Below are 22,321 nucleotides of genomic sequence, written 5' to 3' on the forward strand. Positions count from 1 at the left end.
ATCCTTTCCACATCCACCCTGTCAAGTTCCCTCAGGATCTTATATGTTTCAATAAAGTCGCCTTTTACTCTTCTAAATTCCAGCGGATACAAGCCTAGCCTGTCCAATCTTTCCTCATAAGACAGCCCGCCCATTCCAGGTATTAGTTTAGTAAACCTTCTTTGTACTGCCTCCAACGCATTTACATCCTTCCTTAAATAAGGAGACCAGTACTGTACACAGTACTCCAGATGTGGTCTCACTAATGCCCTGTATAGATGAAGCATAACCTCCCTACTTTTATATTCAATTCCCCTCGCTATAAACGATAACATTCTGTTAGCTTTCCTAATTACTTGCTGTACCTGCATACTAACCTTTTGCGATTCCTGCACTAGGACACCCAGATCCCTCTCCATCTCAGAGCTCTGCAATCTCTCACCATTTTGATAACATGCTGCTTTTTTATTCTTCCTGCCAAAGTGGACAATTTCCCACTTTCCCACATTATACTCCATTTGCCAGGTCTTTGCCCACTCACTTAACCTATCTATATCCCTTTGTAGCCTCCTTCCGTCCTCTTCACAAGTTACTTCCCTACCTATCTTTGTGTCATCAGCAAATTTAGCAAACATACCTTTGGTCCCTTCATCCCAGTCATTGATATAAATTGTAAAAAAGTGAGGGTCTTTGGGACATCCCGAGTTGGTGAATAGTGCAGGAGAAATGGGAACTCCTTGTACAAAGACACCCGGACAAGTCTACACAAAAAAATAATCAATCTTTTACAGCAGTGAGTCAAAAACCACTGAATTTATTTATTTTAAACTTTTTGCAACACAAACAGGTAAAGTTGTAAACTTTGCTTTTTCTTCAATTATAAAATGTAAATAATGATTAGAACTTTATCAGGCTGTGCAGCAGTGGGGATCTAGCACAGGAACCCTTTATAAACTAAATGGAGGGGGGCAGGGGACAGAGCGGGGAGGGGGAGGATCGAAAACCTGCAAGTTCTGCTGCACAGCACTGAAACAATGCACAAGGATGACCGGCACACCCTCTGTCCTGATTCCCAGTGAACCAGCGGGGAATAACCCTCCACATCTCACACATCCAACTCCAGGTGTGTCGGAGATTTCAGGACAGCTTGGGAATGCCAATGCAGAGCTGCATTGCAGACAGACACACAAGAGAACTGAGAGGGGTCAGAACGCTCGGTGATAAACGAGCAGTTACAGTTTCTCCGAACCCCGCCCTGTCGCAGCCAGACGGGAGCCTACCCCCCCAACCACCACCCCCCCCCCCCCCCCACTCCGCGACCGTGCCTTTTGCGAAGCCTCCCCCCACCAACTCTCCCCTAAACCCATCCCCCCACCCCCACCCCAAACAAGAACAGGTCCCGTCATCACGACCGCCTCGAAAGACAAGTCTGCGACGGCTGAACGGGCACGAGCTCCAATCACCAAGACGCAAAAGGTAATACTAGGCAGTGTGACAGCAACCCGTGGGACAGACAGGGGTTGGAGGGGGCTGTGATGACCCTGGGTCTTTGCAGCGCTCAGTAACGCCACGGGGGCGCGCGCACAGGAGCGAGTGGAGACCCTCAGCAGGCGGCCGACTACGCCTCGGACGGACAGAACTCCCGTCAGTTCAAACCAGACTCATTTCCCCAGTCAACGAAAAGAGGAACAAAACACACACACAGGTCACTCAAATCGAACGTGATTCATAGTAAAGCTATTGTTGGGTTGCAAAAGGAAAGGCGAGACACCAGGGGGCCAACAGACCTCTCCATCACTACCACCACCAACCCCTCCCTCCCTCCCTCGCTCAACACCACCGGAGGTGATGAGGGGCCTTTCATCTATTCTTCTTTCTTCACTTTCGGCCTATCCATTTCAGACTGCGGGGAAGAGAAGAAACAGATAAATGTCACATGTCCGTCCACAATTCGCACAAGATACAGTCTGTCCCCACACCATCCCCAGGTTAGTGCAAACAGAGACATACAAAATGGACATGACCTTCCTAAAACTGGCTTTCAACTTCAGCCCACTGGGACTGTGAACTTTGCAGATGTCACAAGTCTTTGTCTAAATATAAAAATCGCCCACACAAATAAACATAGGCTCTATTTATAACGCACTGCGATCTGGAAAAGCTGAGGTATATCTACAGGCCCGCACTCAATCATCATCCTCTTCATTTAAGGCGCACCCCCTCTCCATGCTGCGCTGCAGCTGTGGCTCAGAGCCGCTCACACTCGTCTCTCAGTCAGGCAGTCGTGGGTTCGAGCCCCCAATCTAGAGACTCGAGCCCCATAACACAGGCCCGACCCTCCCCCAGTGCCAAGCGCCGAGGGAGCGCTGCGCCGACGGAGGGTCAGCGCCGAGGGAGCGCCGCGCCGACGGAGGGTCAGCGCCGAGCCGACGGAGGGTCAGCGCCGAGGGAGCGCCAATATGCCTCCCACACCCAACACGACCCATGATAAGGAAGTGGGAACACAAGGAGGGAGAAAGTAAACAACTGAAGGGAACAGCGAGTGTGAGCACGGATGATCAGTCAGGGACAGTGGCTGTGAGATTACAGAGCCTGCCAGTGAGAGGAGATTGGACCCATACTGAGAGAGATCCTCAGCACCTTCCATACCCGCGACCTCTACCACCAGGAAGGACGAGGGCAGCAGATACATGGGAACACCACCACCTGCAAGTTCCCTCCAAGTCACACACCGTCCTGACTTGGAACTATATCACCGTTCCTTCACTGTCGCTGGGTCAAAATCCTGGAACTCCCTCCCTAACAGCACTGTGGGTGTACCTACCCCCACACGGACTGCAGCGGTTCAAGAAGGCAGCTCACCACCACCTTCTCAAGGGGCGAGTTGCAGACGGGTGACAAACAGCCACTAGCTTCATCCCGAGGATAAAGTGGACAATGCAGCCCCGGATTCTGGTTTACCTCACAAGTGGAAACATCTTCCCAATGTCGGCCCCAGCCTGTACTGTTACTGCAGTGCATTGTGATGAGACCAGAATCTCTCTGGCCCCACTCCCTGGTTCTCAATTCCCCCACCAGTCAGAGAGTCATTGGGGCATAAAAGCCATTGCGACCATCGAGTCCATGCTGGTTCTCTATAGAGCCATCCAGTCGGTCCCATTCCCCCACGTTCTCCCCGTAGTCCAGCAAGTTAATTTCCCCGGCCGGGGGTAGGTGTCAAGCTTGGATGGGGATGAGGGGTGGGTGAAGGGTGAAGGGCGGTCACAAACCTGCAGTCTAGAGTGCTCCTCAAGCAGACGATCGTATTCCTTGGTCAGCCCTTCGGCCTGCTTTTTGATGGCCATCACCTCACTCTCTGACTTCTGGAGCACTACGAGAGAGAAAGAGAGAGAGAGAGAGAGAGAGAAATATCAGAGTCCAACATCAAATAGAAAGAGTCACAAGGTGACAAACAGACCAGAAACACACTCAAACAAACTGATCCGGGCAGGAGGGGAGGGAGCGGGAGGTAAAGTGATGGGCAGGGGGACTGAAACGAGGTGGGGGGGGCGGTGAAGAGGGAAACTATTTCCACACAGCAAGATCCCATAAACAGCAACGTGAAAGGTGAGCCAGATCATCTGTTTTGATAATGTTGGTTGAGGGATAAATATCGGCCCCGGGACACCGGGGAGAACTCCTCCCCCCCCCCCCCCCCCCCCCCCCATCCCCACACCTCCCAATAGTGACCGTGGGATCTTTAACATCCACCCGAGAGGGCAGACGGGGGCCTCGGGTTTAACGTCTCATCCTGAAAGACGGCCCCTCCGACAGCGCGGCGCCCCCTCAGTGCTGAACCTCCGACAGCGCGGCTCTCCCTCAGTACTGTCCCTCCGACAGCGCGGCTCTCCCTCAGTACTGTCCCTCCGACACTGCGGCTCTCCCTCAGTACTGTCCCTCCGACACTGCGGCTCTCCCTCAGTACTGTCCCTCCGACACTGCGGCTCTCCCTCAGTACTGTCCCTCCGACACTGCGGCTCTCCCTCAGTACTGTCCCTCCGACACTGCGGCTCTCCCTCAGTTATGACCCTCCGACAGTGCGGCACTGCCACTGGTTGAGTGTCAGTCCTGGATTATGGAACTCCAACCCACAACCTCCTGCCTTCAAAGCCAGAGTGACACGGACAGACAGTTCTTGATTGGAGGGGGGATGGGTGTAGGGTGTAGATTCAGTGAGGGGTGGGTGTAGGGATTCGGGTGTGTACCTACATTTCTTTGTCTGCACCACCTCATCATTCAGCTCCTGGACGTTAGTTTTCAGCGTCTCGTTCTCTCTCTCCATGGCTTCCTGCTCTCCCTTCTCCTTCAGCTCAATTCCAGCTTCCTTCAGCCCCTAGAGGGTGGGGTAAGAGAAAGCAATAAAACTGCACGTCAGTGCTCTTCCTGAAAGGGCAGCGGAAGGAGGTTCAACAAACTTTCAGGAGACGACATCGGTTCAAGACTCCGAGGAGGAGGAGGGAGGGAGAGAGAGAGAGAATTAGCTGGGCAGCAGGGGGGGTGGAGAAAGGCTCAGACAGCTCGTTGGGTCAGGGCACCAGCTGGCACAGCACAGACCAGCATTGCCCTGCCCCAACCTGTCTCAGCCCTGGGCCATGGCTGTGGGTCATCAGCAGCCTCCTGGTACTGGGCTGAATGGCCTCCTCCTGCTCCTGTTATGAACATGGAGGAGGACCAAGTTAATCAGTAGAGAGGAATGGTCAGAAGTCTAACCTTCTGCAGAATCTCGTTCTCCTCCATGTATTTCTTGGCAGCGTCTGTCGCACTTTCAGCCTGTTTCTTGAAGGCCTCGTTCGTGGCCAAGAGCGTGGCCTGCTGGGAGATCAAGGTCACCAAACGACGCAGCACGCTGTAGAGAAAGAGGGAAAGGACATATTGTTTTACCCTCTCTCTTTCTCTCTCTCTCTCTCTCTCTCTCTCTCTCTGTCCCGTCTCCGATCATCATCCCTTCCCATCACCACAGCTCCCAGTCACGAGGCCACTCTTGGTTCGTCGGCCATTTGACTGCAGAAGGCTTAGAAACATAGAAAATAGGAGCAGGAGTAGGCCATTCGGCCCTTCGAGCCTGCTCCGCCATTCATGATGATCATGGCTGATCATCCAATTCAGTAACCTTTTGCCCCATACCCTTTGATCCCTTTAGACCCAAGAGCTATATCTAACTCCTTCTTGAAAACATACAATGTTTTGGCCTCAACTGCTTTCTGTGGTAGCGAATTCCACAGGCTCACCACTCTCTGGGTGAAGAAATTTCTCCTCATCTCAATCCTGAAAGGTTTACCCCGTATCCTTAGACTATGACCCCTGGTTCTGGACTCCCCCACCATCAGGAACATCCTTCCTGCATCTACCCTGTCAAGTCCTGTTAGAATTTTATAGGTTTCTAAGAGATCCCCCCTCACTCTTCTGAACTCCAGCGAATATAATCCTAACTGACTCAATCTCTCCTCATACGTCAGTCCCACCATCCCAGGAATCAGTCTGGTAAACCTTTGCTGCACTCCCTCTATAGCAAGAACATCCTTCCTCAGATAAGGAGACCAAAACTGCACACAATATTCCAGGTGTGGCCTCACCAAGGCTCTGTATAATTGCAGCAAGACATCCCTGCTCCTGTACTCGAATCATCTTGCAATGAAGGACAACAAACCATGCGCCTTTTTTACCGCCTGTTGCACCTGCATGCTTACCTTCAGCGACTGGTGTACGAGAACACTCAGGTCTCGCTGCATATTCCCCTCTCTCAGTTTATAGCCATTCAGATAATAATCTGCCTTCCTGTTTTTGCTACCAAAGTGGATAACCTCACATTTATCCACATTATACTGCATCTGCCATGCATTAGCCCACTCACTCAACTTGTCCAAATCACCCTGAAGCCTCTCTGCATCCTCCTCACATCTCACCCTCCCACCCAGTTTTGTGTCATCTGTAAATTTGGAGATATTACATTTAGTTCCCTCATCTAAATCATTAATATATATTGTGAATAGCTGGGGTCCTAGCACCGATCCCTGCGGTACCCCACTAGTCACTGCCTGCCATTCGGAAAAAGACCCATTTATCCCTACTCTGTTTCCTGTCTGCCAACCAATTGCTCGAAGGGCCTACTCCTGCTCCTATTTTCTATGTTGCTAAGCCTTCTGCGGTCAAATGGCCGACGAACCAAGATGACCTTTGGCATCTCAACCGTGTCCAAAATGTGGGTCGGGCCATTCGACTGTGGAAGGCATCACCTCCACAGCCAATCCGATCCCACACTTTGCAGTCATGGAGCGGGGCGGGTTCGGTCACTACAAAGTGATCAAGAATGGGATCACATTCGTTCCCACCTTCCCTGCCGTGACCCCGTCCTTAGTCCAGAGGCTCGGATAAATGATACTGGGAAAGACAATGTGGGCCCAGGGTTTCCTGAACTACCCGGTGACACCCTAGAAGAGCGCAGACTCGGCCAGAAACTGCCCCCAAATATCAGCTTCAGGAAGAGGGGAGCAGCAATATAGCACTAAACTGTTGTACCGATACCACGGAGAACTAGACAGCAACTATTAACTCCCATGCTACAAAGTGAAACGCAAAGGTTCTCAGTCGGGTCTCTCACTCTCCTCTGGATCAGAGAGTCGTGGGTTCATAATCCCATAATCCAGGCCCGACGCTCCCTCGCTGACAGCATGGCACTCCCTCGGTGCTGTCGGAGGGTCAGGACCGAGGGAGCGCCGCGCTGTCGGTGACATCAGCGGAGGGCAAAAGGGAGGGAGGAACCTAAAACAGTCACTATCACTGGGAAAAAGTACTGGCAAAACTAATGGGACTAAAGGCTGACAAGTCCCCTGGACCGGACGGCCTGCATCCTAGGGTCTTAAAAGAAGTGGCTGCAGAGATAATGGATGCATTGGTTGTAATTTTCCAAAATTTCCTAGATTCCGGAAAGGTCCCAGCGGTTTGGAAAACAGCAAATGTAATACCTCTATTCACGAAAGGAGGGTGACAGAAAGCAGGAAACTATAAGCCAGTTAGCCTAATGTCTGTCATTGGGAAAAGGCTGGAATCCATTCCTGAGGAAGTAGCAGGACATTTAGAAAATCATAATGCAATCAGAGTCAACATGGTTTTATGAAAGGGAAATCGTGTTTGACTAATTTATTGGAGTTCTTTGAGGATGTAACAAGCAGAGTGGATCAAGGGGACCCAGTAGATGTACTGTATTTGGATTTCCAAAAGGCATTTGATAAGGTGCCACATAAAAAGGTTACAACTCACGATAAGAGCTGATGGCGTTGGGGATAATATATTACATATGAACATACGAATTAGGAGCAGGAGGAGGCCACTCAGCCCCTCGAGCCTGCTCCACCATTCATGGCTGAACTGATTACTTCACATTTCCACCTACCCCCGAATAACCTTTCACCCCCGTGTTTATCAAGAATCTATCTCCCTCTGCCATAAAAATATTCCAAGACTCTGCTTCCACCGCCTTTTGAGGAAGAGAATTCCAAAGACTCACGACCCTCTGAGAAATAATTTCTCATCTCGGTCTTAAATTGGCGACCCCTTATTTTTAAACAGTGACCCCTAGTTCTAGATTCTCTCACAAGGGGAAACATCCTTTCCACATCCACCCTGTCAAGTTCCCTCAGGATCTTATATGTTTCAATCAAGTCGCCTCTTACTCCTGTAAACTCCAGCGGATACAAGCCTAGCCCGTCCAATCTTTCCTCATACGACAGCCCGCCCATTCCAGGTATTAGAATAGTAAACCTTCTCTGTACTACCTCCAACGCATTTACATCCTTCCTTAAATAAGGAGACCAGTATTGTACACAGTACTCCAGATGTGGTCTCACCAATGCCCTGTATAGATGAAGCATAACCTCCCTACTTTTATATTCAATTCCCCTCGCTATAAACGATAACAATCTATTAGCTTTCCTAATTACGTGCTGTACCTGCATACTAACCTTTTGCGATTCATGCACTAGGATACCCAGATCCCTCTGCATCTCAGAGCTCTGCAATCTCTCACCATTTTGATAATATGCTGCTTTTTTATTCTTCCTGCCAAAGTGGACAATTTCACATTTTCGCACATTATATATTTACCAGGTCTTTACCCACTCACTTAACCTATCTATATCCCTTTGTAGCCCCCTTATGTCCTCCTCACAAGTTACTTTCCTACCTATTTTTGTGTCATCAGCAAATTTAGCAACCATACCTTCGGTCCCTTCAGCTAATTCATTTATATAAATTGTCAAAAGTTGAGGCCCCAGCACAGATCCCTGTGGCACACCACTCACTACATCTTGCCAACCAGAAAATGACCCATTTATGCCGACTCTCTGTTTCCTGTTAGAGACATAGATAGGTCGAATGAGCGGACAAAAATTAGGCAGATGGAGTATCATGCGGGAAAATGTGAACTCGTCCACTTTGACAGAAAGAATAGAAAAAGCAGTGTGTTATTTAAATGGAGAGAGACTGCAGAACGTGGTGGTACAGAGGGATCTGGGTGTCGCAGTACATGAGTCACAAAAAGTCAGCGTGCAGGTTCAGCAAGTGATTCGGAAGGCAAATGGAATCTTGGCCATTATTGCTCGGGGGAGATGGGGTATAAATGTAGGGAAATCTTGTTACAACTGTACAGGGCGTCGGTGAGAATAGAATAGAACCACACCTAGAATAGTGTGTACAGTTTTAGTCTCCTTATTTAATGAGGGATATACTTACATTGGTAGCAGTTCAGAGAAGGTTCACTGGGCTGATTCCTGGGATGAAGGGGGTTTTGTCTTGAGGAAAGGTTTGAGCAGGTTGGACCTACACTCACTGGAGTTCAGAAGATTGAGAGGTGATCTGATTGAAACAGCGATGATTCTGAGGGTGTTTGACAGGGTAGATGCTGAGACACTTGCCACCTGCTGACATATTAAACCCAGGATCAATTGCCCCATTTCCCGGGACTCAAAAGGTCAAAGGTGGGGTGGGCGGTGCAGCCTCAGCAGTCATGGGGGTTTAACACGGAGGGCTGGAACTGGGGCCCAGTTACGGACAGTAGGTTTGCTGAACCGATTCGAACAGTATTCCAGCTGCACCTCTCCCCAGCTCCTTTCAGTATCACAGGACATTCCAACTCACCTCACAGCCAATGGAGGAATGTGTATTATAATTAGTTACTGTGGACAGTTTTGGTCTCCATATTCAAGGATATAACTTGCTTATCGAGGGAGTGCATCAGGTCCTATGAGGAGAGAATGAGTGGACGAGCTCTATATTCATTCAGTACTGACCCTCCGACCGCGCGGCGCTCCCTCGGTCCTGCCCCTCCGACCGCACGTTCGCACCCTCGGTCCTGCCCCTCCGACCGCACGTTCGCACCCTCGGTCCTGCCCCTCCGACCGCACGTTCGCACCCTCGGTCCTGCCCCTCCGACCGCACGTTCGCACCCTCGGTCCTGCCCCTCCGACCGCACGGCGCACCCTCGGTCCTGCCCCTCCGACCGCACGGCGCACCCTCGGTCCTGCCCCTCCGACCGCACGGCGCACCCTCGGTCCTGCCCCTCCGACCGCACGGCGCACCCTAACCAATCTTCTATCCATGTCAGTATGTTACCCCTACACCATGAGCTTTTATTTTCTGCAATAACCTTTGATGTGGCACCTTATCAAATGCCTTCTGGAAATCTAAGTACAATACATCCACCGGTTCCCCTTTATCCACAGCACATGTAACTCCCTCAAAGAACTCCAATAAATTGGTTAAACATGATTTCCCTTTCACAAAACCATGTTGACTCTGCCTTATTACCTTGAATTTTTCTCAATGCCCTTCTATAACACCTTCAATAATAGCTTCTAACATTTTCCCTAAGACAGATGTTAAGCTAACTGGTGTGTAGTTTCCTGCTTTCTTTCTCCCTCCCTTTTTGAATTTGGGAGTTACATTTGCTATTTTCCAGTCTCATGGAACCTTCCCTGAATCTATTAGCATGGATAGAGGATTGGCTAACTAACAGGAAGCAGCCAGTTGGGAAAAATGGGGCATTTTCAGGTTGGCAAACCGTAACTAGTGGAGAGCCACAGGGATTGAAGGCCAGCTCCCTGACCCGAACCCGACGGGACCCGACGACCTATGTCTGGTTCGGGCACCTCTTCCGGGTTGGGCTGCGCCGCGCCGGACACACAGGGTCAGTGCTCTGACCGGTAAGTATTAAAAATAAAAACTTACCTGAGCTGGGAGTCCGGGACGAAACCGAGTCTGCGCAGTGAGCGAGTGACGTCACTATGATGTCATCACGCACGCGCTGCAGCTTCCTGGAGCTTCCCAGTCGGGAGGTAAGCAAAGGGATTGTCGGGCCGGGTCGGGGTCTTTACCCCGACCCTGAGCTAGGCCTTTAACAGGGATCAGCGCTGGGGGCGGGGGGGGGGGGGGGCGGGGTTGGGGCCACAACTATTTACAGAGGGATCTGGGTGTCGCAGTACATGAGTCACAAAAAGTCAGCGTGCAGGTACAGCAAGTGATTCGGAAGGCAAATGGAATCTTGGCCATTATTGCTCGGGGGGAGATGGGATATAAATGTAGGGAAATCTTGCTACAACCGTACAGGGCGTCGGTGAGAATAGAATAGAACCACACCTAGAATAGTGCATACAGTTTTAGTCTCCTTATTTAATGAGGGATATACTTGCATTGGCAGTTCAGAGAAGGTTCACTGGGCTGATTCCTGGGATGAAGGGGGTTTGTCTTGTGAGGAAAGGTTTGAGCAGGTTGGACCTACACTCACTGGAGTTTAGAAGATTGAGAGGTGATCTGATTGAAACAGCGATGATTCTGAGGGTGTTTGACAGGGTAGATGCTGAGACACTTGCCACCTGCTGACATATTAAACCCAGGATCAATTTCCCGGGACTCAAAAGGTCAAAGGTGGGGTGGGCGGTGCAGCCTCAGCAGTCATGGGGGTTTAACACGAAGGGCTGGAACTGGGGCCCAGTTACGGACAGTAGGTTTGCTGAACCGATTCGAACAGTATTCCAGCTGCACCTCTCCCCAGCTCCTTTCAGTATCACAGGACATTCCAACTCACCTCACAGCCAATGGAGGAATGTGTATTATAAAGTGTAGTTACTGTGGACAGTTTTGGTCTCCATATTCAAGGTTATAACTTGCTTATCGAGGGAGTGCATCAGGTCCTATGAGGAGAGAATGAGTGGACGAGCTCTATATTCATTCAGTACTGACCCTCCGACCGCGCGGCGCTCCCTCGGTCCTGCCCCTCCGACCGCGCGGCGCTCCCTCGGTCCTGCCCCTCCGACCGCGCGGCGCTCCCTCGGTCCTGCCCCTCCGACCGCGCGGCGCTCCCTCGGTCCTGCCCCTCCGACCGCGCGGCGCTCCCTCGGTCCTGCCCCTCCGACCGCGCGGCGCTCCCTCGGTCCTGCCCCTCCGACCGCGCGGCGCTCCCTCGGTCCTGCCCCTCCGACCGCGCGGCGCTCCCTCGGTCCTGCCCCTCCGACCGCGCGGCGCTCCCTCGGTCCTGCCCCTCCGACCGCGCGGCGCTCCCTCGGTCCTGCCCCTCCGACCGCGCGGCGCTCCCTCGGTCCTGCCCCTCCGACCGCGCGGCGCTCCCTCGGTCCTGCCCCTCCGACCGCGCGGCGCTCCCTCGGTCCTGCCCCTCCGACCGCGCGGCGCTCCCTCGGTCCTGCCCCTCCGACCGCGCGGCGCTCCCTCGGTCCTGCCCCTCCGACCGCGCGGCGCTCCCTCGGTCCTGCCCCTCCGACCGCGCGGCGCTCCCTCGGTCCTCCCCCTCCGACCGCGCGGCGCTCCCTCGGTCCTGCCCCTCCGACCGCGCAGCGCTCCCTCGGTCCTGATCCTCCAACTCAGCTACCGCAGCAGGGCAGCGAAGAGACATTCCTGGTGAGAGATCTCTCTCAGCGCAGCTCCGGATTCACGGCGCGGCTGCTTCCGGCAGCTTCCGAACGAAGCTGCACCGTGATGGGGTTCAGTGACTCCCCTCCCCCCCCGCCTCACTGCTACAAAACCAGGGTGTGGGTTGGGTGGCATGGCATGGAAAACATGGATGGGGGCGCGATGCCCTATACAGTCAAATAGCCTTCTGGCCATTAACCGCCTAGGTGCCCACGGGAAGGAACGGCTGGGGTTAGAGGTAACAGAGGGTTGGATGTCAAGGATAGGTCGCCACTGTTTCTGGGGGGGTGCCCAGTTAGACAGCAGCGTGCAGGGGCGTGTGCGCGGAGGGGGAGAAGCTACCAAGCAAGATAACGGGGGAGAATGATTTAAAGACACAAATCAGCAATGGTTGGTGAAGTACTCGGTCAGGAGGCTTTTCTTACGGAGTCACAAGGCCTGACCTCATCTCCCATTTAATACGAAGAATCTGATCCCAGGAGATGGGTCTGTTGTCAGGCCTGGGCTTAAGACTGGAGGAGCCAGCTCACATCCACTCACAGTGAACTATACAGCACAGAGTCTGTGCTGTCGTTCATCCTCCACATCAGCAGCCTCCCACTGCAACAAATCAATAAACCTCAAACCCAGCCTGACACTCCTGGGTGGCAGTATGGGGGGAGCGCCGCGCTGGCGGAGGGTCAGGGCCGGGGGGGAGCGCCGCGCTGGCGGAGGGTCAGGGCCGGGGGGGGAGCGCCGCGCTGGCGGAGGTGCCATCTTTCAGGATGAGACGTTAAACCCGAGGCCCCCGTCTGCCCTCTCGGGTGGATGTAAAAGATCCCACTACTGGAAGAGCGGGGGGCGAGTTCTCCCCGGTATCCTGGGGCCGATATCATTCAATAAAAAGGAAACGATGATCTGGGTCATTTAACGCATTGCTGTTTGCTGGATCTTGCTGTGCACCAATCGGCTGCAGTCGGAATTCTCCTTTACGACCATTTCCACTTCCCTCTCCCGCTTAAAACATCCCTCTTTTGCCAACACTGCCACCTACAAACATCCGAATTCGGACCAGGAGTAGGCCACTCGGCCCCTCGAGTCTGCTCTCCCATTCAGTAAGACCTTGGCTGAACTGATTACTCCACATTTCCACCTATACCCGATTTTGAAGAAGGGTCACGGACATGAAGCGTTAACTCTGCTTCTCTCTCCACGGATAGGGTAGGTGGTGGCGTAGTGGTATTATCACTGGACTAGTAACCCAGAGACCCAGGGTATTTCTCTGGGGACATGGGTTCGAATCCCACCACAGCAGAAGGTGGAATTTGAATTTAATTAATAAATCTAGAATTAAAAACTAGTCTAATGATGGTCATTGTCGATTGTTGTAAAAACCCATCTGGTTCACTAATGTCCTTTATGGAAGGAAATCTGCCGTCCTTACCTGGTCTGGCCTACATGTGACTCTAGACCCACAGCAATGTGGTTAACTCTTACATGCCCTCTGAAATGGCCTAGCAAGCCACTCAGTTGTATCTAACCGCGACAAAGTCAATAAAAAGAAATTAAGCCGGACGGACCACCCGGCATCGACCCAGGCACCGGAAACGACAATGGCAAACCCAGCCCTGTCGACCCTGTGAAGTTCTCCTTACTAACATCTGGGGGCTTGTGCCAAAGTTGGGAGAGCTGTCTCACAGACGAGTCAAGCAACAGCCTGACATAGTCATACTCACAGAATCATACCTTACAGACAATGTCCCAGACACTGCCATCACCATCCCCGGGTATGTCCTGTCCCACCGGCAGGACAGACCCAGCAGAGGTGGTGGCACAGTGGTATACAGTAGGGAGGGAGTTGCCCTGGGAGTCCTCAACATCGACTCTGGACCGCATGAAGTCTCATGGCATCAGGTCAAACATGGGCAAGGTAACCTCCTACTGATTACCACCTACCGCCCTCCCTCAGCTGATGAGTCAGTACTCTTCCATGTTGAACACCACTTGGAGGAAGCACTGAGGGTGGCAAGGGCACAAAATGTACTCTGGGTGGGGGACTTCAATGTTCATCACCAAGAGTGGCTCTGTAGCACCACTACTGACCAAGCTGGCCGAGTCCTAAAGGACATAGCTGCTAGACTGGGTCTGCGGCAGGTGGTGAGGGAACCAACACGAGGGAAAAACATACTTGACCTTGTCCTCACCAATCTGCCTGCCGCGGATGCTTCTGTCCATGACAGTATTGGTAGGAGTGACCACTGCACAGTGCTTGGGGAGACGAAGACCCTCCTTCACATTGAGGATACCCTCCATCGTGTTGTGTGGCACTATCACCGTGCTAAATGGGATAGATTTCAAACAGATCCAGCAATGCAAAACTGGGCATCCATGAGGTGCTGTGGGCCATCAGCAGCAGCAGAATTGTACTCAACCACAATGTGTAACCTCATGACCCGGCATATCCCCCACTCTACCATTACCATCAAGCCAGGAGACCAACCCTGGTTCAATGAAGAGAGCAGGAGGGCATGCCAGGAGCAGCACCCGGCATACCTCAAAATGAGGTGTCAACCTAGTGAAGCTACACCCAGGAATCCTTGCATGCCAAACTGCGTAAGCAGCATGCGATAGACAGAGCTAAGCGATCCCATAGCCAACGGATCAGATCTAAGCTCTGCAGTCCTGCCACATCCAGCCGAGAATGGTGGTGGACAATTAAACAACTAACTGGAGGAGGTGGCTCCACAAATATCCCCATCCTCAATGATGGGGGAGCCCAGCACATCAGTGCGAAAGATTTGCAACAATCTTCAGCCAGAAGTGCCGAGTTGATGATCCATCTCGGCCTCCTCCTGAAGTCCCCAGCATCACAGATGCCAGACTTCAGCCAATTCGATTCACTCCACGTGATATCAAGAAACGACTGAAGACACTGGATACTGCAAAAGCTATGGGCCCTGACAATATTCCGGCAATAGTACTGAAGACCTGTGCTCCAGAACTTGCCGCGCCCCTAGCCAAGCTGTTCCAGTACAGCTACAACACTGGCATCTACCCTGCAATGTGGAAAATTGCCCTGGTATGTCCTGTGCACAAAAAGCAGGACAAGTCCAACACGGCCAATTACCGCCCCATCAGTGTACTCTCAATCATCAGTAAAGTGATGGAAGGTGTCATCAACAGTGCCATCAAGCGGCACTTGCTTAGCAATAACCTGCTCAGTCACGCTCAGTTTGGGTTCCGCCAGGGCCACTCAGCTCCTGACCTCATTACAGCCTTGGTTCAAACATGGACAAAAGAGCTGAACTCCAGAGGTGAGGTGAGAGTGACTGCCCTTGACATCAAGGCAGCATTTGACCGAGTATGGCATCAAGGAGCCCGAGCAAAACTGAGGTCAATGGGAATCAGGGGGAAAACCCTCCGCTGGCTGGAGTCATACCTAGCACAAAGGAAGATGGTTGTGGTTGTTGGAGGTCAATCATCTGAGCTCCAGGACATCACTGCAGGAGTTCCTCAGGGTAGTGTCCTAGGCCCAACCAGCTTCAGCTGCTTCATCAATGACCTTCCTTCAATCATAAGGTCAAAGTGGGGATGTTCGCTGATGATTGCACAATGTTCAGCACCATTCGTGACTCCTCAGATACTGAAGCAGTCCGTGTAGAAATGCAGCAAGACCTGGACAATATCCAGGCTTGGGCTGATAAGTGGCAAGTAACACTCGCGCCACACAAGTGCCAGGCAATGACCATCTCCAATAAGAGAGAATCTAACCATCTCCCCTTGACATTCAATGGCATTCCCATCACTGAATCCCCCACTATCAACATCCTAGGGGCTACCATTGACCAGAAACTGAACTGGAGTAGCCATATAAATACCGTGGCTACAAGAGCAGGTCAGAGGCTGGGAATCCTGCGGCGAGTAACTCACCTCCTGACTCCCCAAATCCTGTCCACCATCTACAAGGCACAAGTCAGGAGTGTGATGGAATACTCTCCACTTGCCTGGATGGGTGCAGCTCCAACAACACTCAAGAAGCTCAACACCATCCAGGACAAAGCAGCCCGCTTGATTGGCACCCCACCCACAAACATTCACTCCCTCCACCACCGACGCACAGTGACAGCAGTGTGTACCATCTACAAGATGCACTGCAGCAATGCACCAAGGCTCCTTCGACAGCACCTTCCAAACCCGCGGCCTCTACCAACTAGAAGGACAAGGGCAGCAGACGCATGGGAACACCACCACCTGCAAGTTCCCCTCCAAGTCACACACCATCCTGACTTGGAACTATATCACCGTTCCTTCACTGTCGCTGGGTCAAAATCCTGGAGTTCCCTCCTGAACAGCACTGTGGGTGTACCTACCTCACATGGACTGCAGCGGTTCAAGAAGGCAGCTCACCACCACCTTCTCAAGGGACAATTAGGGATGGGCAGTAAATGCTGGCCTGGCCAGCGACGCCCACATCCCATGAATGAATAAAAATAAATTTACTCGGAGGGATTTGACAGCAGCTTAGACACAAGTCGACACATCACCCCAGGTCTGTAACAGCCCCAAGCACCACCAACATTTAGCTGTGCGGTTGAACTCTCCCGTTTCTCGATCGCCGCTGCGAATGGACTCTGGGGCCTAGGAAGAGAGGAGCCTCCGAGACGGCTGATAAGGGGATGAGGCAAGGGGCCAGATAAAGGTCGTTCTTCGTCCCCATGCACTGAAGCAACACAGCAGCGGATCACACAACTAAACTGCACAGTTACCCTGCTTTGTCCTGGTGATGGAGCTTTGCTGCCGACGTGTGGGCAAATGCAGTATTACACGTGCTCAAACAAAACAACTTGCTCCCTCGACCCAGACACTCCCAGGACGGGTACAGCACGGGGTTAGGCGGCAATTCACAGGTCCAGGTTGCGGGCCGTCGGGGGGTCCGTCCTCCCCGATTGCCTGCCCCTCTTCCGCGGTTACGTTCGCACCCGGGTGTCCCTGGAAAAGGAGCATGCGGTGTCCGCCGGTACGCTTGAGGCCTTCCGCGACCGGTGGGCACCGCAGGGACTGGAGTGCATTGTCGACGCCGAGAATGGCATTTTAATTTGAGTTTTTTTGTTTATTTATCTGGTTTTAATAAAGTTATTTTAAAAATATAAGTGTGTATATAAAGGGGGCCTGAGGAATAAAGGCCCCCTCTACAAAAAAAAAACGGGGTTAGATACAGACTAAAGCTCCCTCTACACTGTCCCCCATCAAACACTCCCCAGGACAGGTACAGTACGGGGTTAGATACACAGTAAAGCTCCCTCTACACTGTCCCATCAAACACTCCCAGGACAGGTACAGTACGGGGGTTAGATACAGAGTAAAGCTCCCTCTGCACTGTCCCCCATCAAACACTCCCAGGACAGGTACAGTACGGGGGTTAGATACAGAGTAAAGCTCCCTCTACACTGTCCCCCATCAAACACTCCCAGGACAGGTACAGTACGGGGGTTAGATGGACAAGAAATAGGAGCAGGAGGAGGCCATTCGGCCCATCGAGCCTGCTCTGCCATTCAATACAATCATGGATGATCTTGGGCTTGAATTCCACTTTCCTGCCCCGCTCCCCATATCCTTCGATTCCCTGAGACACCAAAAATCCATCGATCTCAGTCTGGAATGTATTCAACGACAGAGCATCCATAACCTTCTGGGGTAGAGAATTCCAAAGATTCACAACCCTCTGAGTGAAGAAATTCCTCCTCATCTTAGTCTGAAATGATTGGTCCCCTATCCTGAGACTGCGCCCCTGTGTTCGAGGTTCCCCAGCCGGGGGGGGGAAACGCCTCTCAGTATCTACCCTGTCAAACCCTCTCAGAATTTTATACCTTTCAATGAGATCACCTCTCATTCTTCAAACTCCAGAGAATATCGGCCCAATTTACTCAGCCCCTCATCATAGGATAACCCCCTCATCCAGGGACCAATCTAGTGAACCTTCACTGTACCGCCTCCAATGCAAGTCTATCCTTCCTTAAATATAGAGACCAAAAACCCGACACAGTCCCTCCCTCCAGGTGTGGTCTGACCAAAGCTCCCCTACCACTGTAGCAAGACTTCCTACTCCTGTACTCCAATCCCTTTGCAATAAAGGCCAACATGTCATTTGCCTTGCTAATTGCCTGCTGTACCTGCATGCTAACATTCTGGGTTCCTTATACGAGTGCACCCAAGTCTCTCTGAACACCAACGTTTAAAATTTCACACCTTTTAAAAATATTCTGCTTTCTATTCTTACGGCCAAAGTGAATAATCTCACACTTCCCCACGTTATACTCCATCTGCCACCTTGTTACCCACTCACTTAACCTGTCTAAATCTCTTTGCAGCCTCTCTGCGTCCTCCCCACCTAGCTTTGTATCATCAGCAAACTTAGATACACTACTCTCTGTCTCTTTGACTAAATCATTAATAGTGATAGTAAATAGCTGAGGCCCCAGCACTGATCCTTGAGGCACTCCACTAGTTACACCCTGCCAACTTGAAAATGCCCCATTTATCCAGACTTTCTCTCTCCTGTCCGTTAACTAATTCTCTATCCATGCCATGATAAAATGAGGAATTTTTAATTTAACAGTGCACCCGATTGACTGAACTATCTTGAGCTTGCTTTCATAGCAAGACACTCAAAGCCATCCTGGTGCACAAAGACTGAAAGGGCGAATCCCTGCCAGAGCTGAATATTGCACCATGAGGCAGGAGAGGTGGTAATTCCCAAAACGTGAATCTCACTGCCGGGGACCAGAGAATACTCACAACCAGAGAGCAGAGCAAATCCTGCAATGTACAGTTCCTCTGGGCTCGGAACAGCTTCATGTGGACATGGTCCTCGACCATAGATATATTTTCAAGTCCACTTTGTCTGAACACCGTACTTCTGAATCTCCTCACTGCGTCTGGAAAAGAAAAAAAAAGGTCCTGGATCTTCTCCGGCACCCTTCGCCCTTCACCCCCACGACTGCCACAATCGCCTCACAGACAATGAAGGAGTTTTAAGTGAGGTCACTGTTGTAATGCAGGAAACGGGACAGCCAATTTGTGCACAGCAAGATCCCACAAAAGCAATGTGATAAGTGACCCAAATCGTCTGATTTTAGTGATGATGGTTGAGGGATAAATATTGGCCCCGGGACTGTCGGCACTCCCTCAGCACTGACCCTCCGACAGCGCGGAGCTCCCTCAGCACTGACCCTCCCGACAGCGCGGAGCTCCCTCAGCACTGACCCTCCGACAGAGCGGAGCTCCCTCAGCACTGACCCTCCGACAGCGCGGAGCTCCCTCAGCACTGACCTCTCCGACAGCGCGGAGCTCCCTCAGCACTGACCCTCCGACAGCGCGGAGCTCCCTCAGCACTGACCCTCCGACAGCGCGGAGCTCCCTCAGCACTGACCTCCGACAGCGCGGAGCTCCCTCAGCACTGACCCTCCGACAGCGCGGAGCTCCTCAGCACTGACCCTCCGACAGCGCGGAGCTCCCTCAGCACTGACCCTCCGACAGCGCGGAGCTCCCTCAGCACTGACCCTCCGACAGCGCGGAGCTCCCTCAGCACTGACCCTCTCCGACAGCGCGGAGCTCCCTCAGCACTGACCCTCCGACAGCGCGGAGCTCCCTCAGCACTGACCCTCCGACAGCGCGGAGCTCCCTCAGCACTGACCCTCCGACAGCGCGGAGCTCCCTCAGCACTGACCCTCCGACAGCGCGGAGCTCCCTCAGCACTGACCCTCCGACAGCGCGGAGCTCCCTCAGCACTGACCCTCCGACAGCGCGGAGCTCCCTCAGCACTGACCCTCCGACAGCGCGGAGCTCCCTCAGCACTGACCCTCCGACAGCGCGGAGCTCCCTCAGCACTGACCCTCCGACAAGCGCGGAGCTCCCTCAGCACTGACCCTCCGACAGCGCGGAGCTCCCTCAGCACTGACCCTCCGACAGCGCGGAGCTCCCTCAGCACTGACCCCCTCCGACAGCGCGGAGCTCCCTCAGCACTGACCCTCCGACAGCGCGGAGCTCCCTCAGCACTGACCCTCCGACAGCGCGGAGCTCCCTCAGCACTGACCCTCCGACAGGCGCGGGAGCTCCCTCAGCACTGACCCTCCGACAGCGCGGAGCTCCCTCAGCACTGACCCTCCGACAGCGCGGAGCTCCCTCAGCACTGACCCTCCGACAGCGCGGAGCTCCCTCAGCACTGACCCTCCGACAGCGCGGAGCTCCCTCAGCACTGACCCTCCGACAGCGCGGAGCTCCCTCAGCACTGACCCTCCGACAGCGCGGAGCTCCCTCAGCACTGACCCTCCGACAGCGCGGAGCTCCCTCAGCACTGACCCTCCGACAGCGCGGAGCTCCTCAGCACTGACCCTCCGACAGGCGGCGGAGCTCCCTCAGCACTGACCCCGGTGGTAGCATTGGGCCTGGATTATGCAGCTGGAGTGTCTGGAGCGGGGGGGGGGCTCAAACTCACTACCTCCCGACTCGGGAGTGGGACCGACTAAACCATGGCCCTCGCCTTGGGAACTGTCCCCAACTAGGCTCCCCCACCATTCTTCTGGCACAAGTACGTGCGCGCGCGGCAAGTGGGGAAAAAAAGCTATTCGAACTGTGCCGTGAATCACAATATCGTCCTGCACCAGCTGGGGACTAGCTTGTGCTGCCGGAACTGGGGATGGTGTGTGAGGCAGTTTTTCCAACATGGGTATAACCGGTGCCATCACCCGTCAACTCTCACTCACATACCCCCCCCCCCCCTCCCCCCGCAACTCAGACAATCAACCAACACTTACCAAATATCAGGAAGATGAGCAAAGCTATCAAGAAGAAGAAGAATCTATTGCCGTACGACACCACCAGGTTAAACAGACTGGAACGAAGAGCTTCTGCCATCTGCAAACACAGACGGACCCTCCAGTTAGATATGTGATGGGTTCTGCTCGTTACCCGATCGCTCAGCCAGGAAAGAACCAACTCGGCTTTCTCTGGACCGACGACGACCGCCACCCGACGGGAGAGCACGCACCTCCGAGGCAGGAGGACGTGGGTCAAGCCCCGCTTACGCCGCCGGCTGCACAGCAGTGCCAAACCGGGCCCTTGATCTGACCAGGCCGTGCAGAAGAATCTGAAGGGGCCGCGCGCTGAGGCACATCGCCCAAGCACGCCAAAAAAAAATAATAAATAATCTCGAGGGCACTCTGTGCAAGTCCCGACTGCGAACACTGCAGCCCCGATTCTCGCCCAGTGCCAGGAATGGTCAGTGCCAGGGGAACGCCACACCGTCAGAGGGCCAGTAATGAGGAACTGCACAAAGGAAAAGGCTCCTGGGGATGAGGGGATTGTCCTTTGGGGAGAGATCGAGGCGAACGGGCTGATATTCCCTGGAGTTTAGAATGAGAGGTGATCACATGAAAGGTATAAAATTCTGGGAGGGGTTTGACAGGGTAGATACTGAGAGGCTGTTTCCCCCCACCCCCCCCCACTCCCCGGCTGGAGAGTCTCGAACACGGGGGTCACAGTCTCAGGATAAAATTCTGAGAGGGGTTTGACAGGGTAGATACTGAGAGGCTGTTTCCCGCCACACCCCCACTCCCCGGCTGGAGAGTCTCGAAGACAGGGGGGGTCACAGTCTCAGGATAAGGGGTTGGTCATTTCAGACTGAGATGGGGAGATATTTCTTCACTTGGAGGGTTGTGAATCTTTGGAATTCTCTCCCCCCAGAGAGCTGGATGCTCCCCTCGTTGAGTATATTCCAGATTGAGATCGATGGATTTTCGGCAGAGGGAATAGAGGGATGGGGCTGGAAGGTGGATGTTGAGGGACATCAGCCAAGACTGTATTGAATGGGGGGGGGGGGGGAGCTGGGGTGAGCAGTATCGAGGGGCTGAATGGCCCACTCCAGCTCCTGTTCAAGAAACACTTAGATTAACAGATCAATAAAAAACTCACTTTTTTGCCGACACAAAAGGGATGCACAATAACAGCAACGCAAAAACCTCGGCGTACAAGAAACCAGCGACCGCCGTCCACTGCAGACTCATGATGAGACTGGGTGTTCACAAAGCTGCAGCAGGAGAAACAACACATCAGACAGTGTAGAGGGAGCTTAACTCAGTATCTAACCCCCTTACTGTCCCTGTCCTGGGAGTGTTTGAGGGAGCTTAACTCAGTATCTAACCCCCGTACTGTACCTGTCCTGGGAGTGTTTGATGGGGACAGTGTAGAGGGAGCTTTACTCTGTATCTAACCCCCGTACTGTACCTGTCCTGGGAGTGTTTGATGGGGACAGTGTAGAAGGAGCTTTGCGCTGTATCTAACCCCCGTACTGTACCTGTCCTGGGAGTTGTTTGATGGGGACAGTGTAGAGGGAGCTTTACTCTGTATCTAA

At 53.0% G+C, this 22,321-nt stretch overlaps 1 protein-coding gene across 1 annotated transcript; it reads right to left on the minus strand.

Annotated features, from left to right (window-relative positions):
* Positions 1-1,359: 1,359 nt before the first annotated feature.
* bcap31 (B cell receptor associated protein 31) lies at positions 1,360-22,026 on the minus strand. The gene is given in 9 exon segments (XM_068024340.1): positions 1,360-1,882; positions 3,249-3,349; positions 4,228-4,351; positions 4,729-4,864; positions 18,705-18,741; positions 18,744-18,848; positions 20,727-20,810; positions 20,813-20,826; positions 21,883-22,026. Coding segments are annotated over 9 exon segments (732 nt in total). The 5' UTR covers positions 21,975-22,026; the 3' UTR covers positions 1,360-1,843.
* Between the last annotated feature and the right edge of the window lie 295 nt (positions 22,027-22,321).

The sequence above is a fragment of the Heterodontus francisci genome, chromosome 49, assembly GCF_036365525.1.
Source record: "Heterodontus francisci isolate sHetFra1 chromosome 49, sHetFra1.hap1, whole genome shotgun sequence".
NCBI lineage: Eukaryota > Metazoa > Chordata > Chondrichthyes > Heterodontiformes > Heterodontidae > Heterodontus > Heterodontus francisci.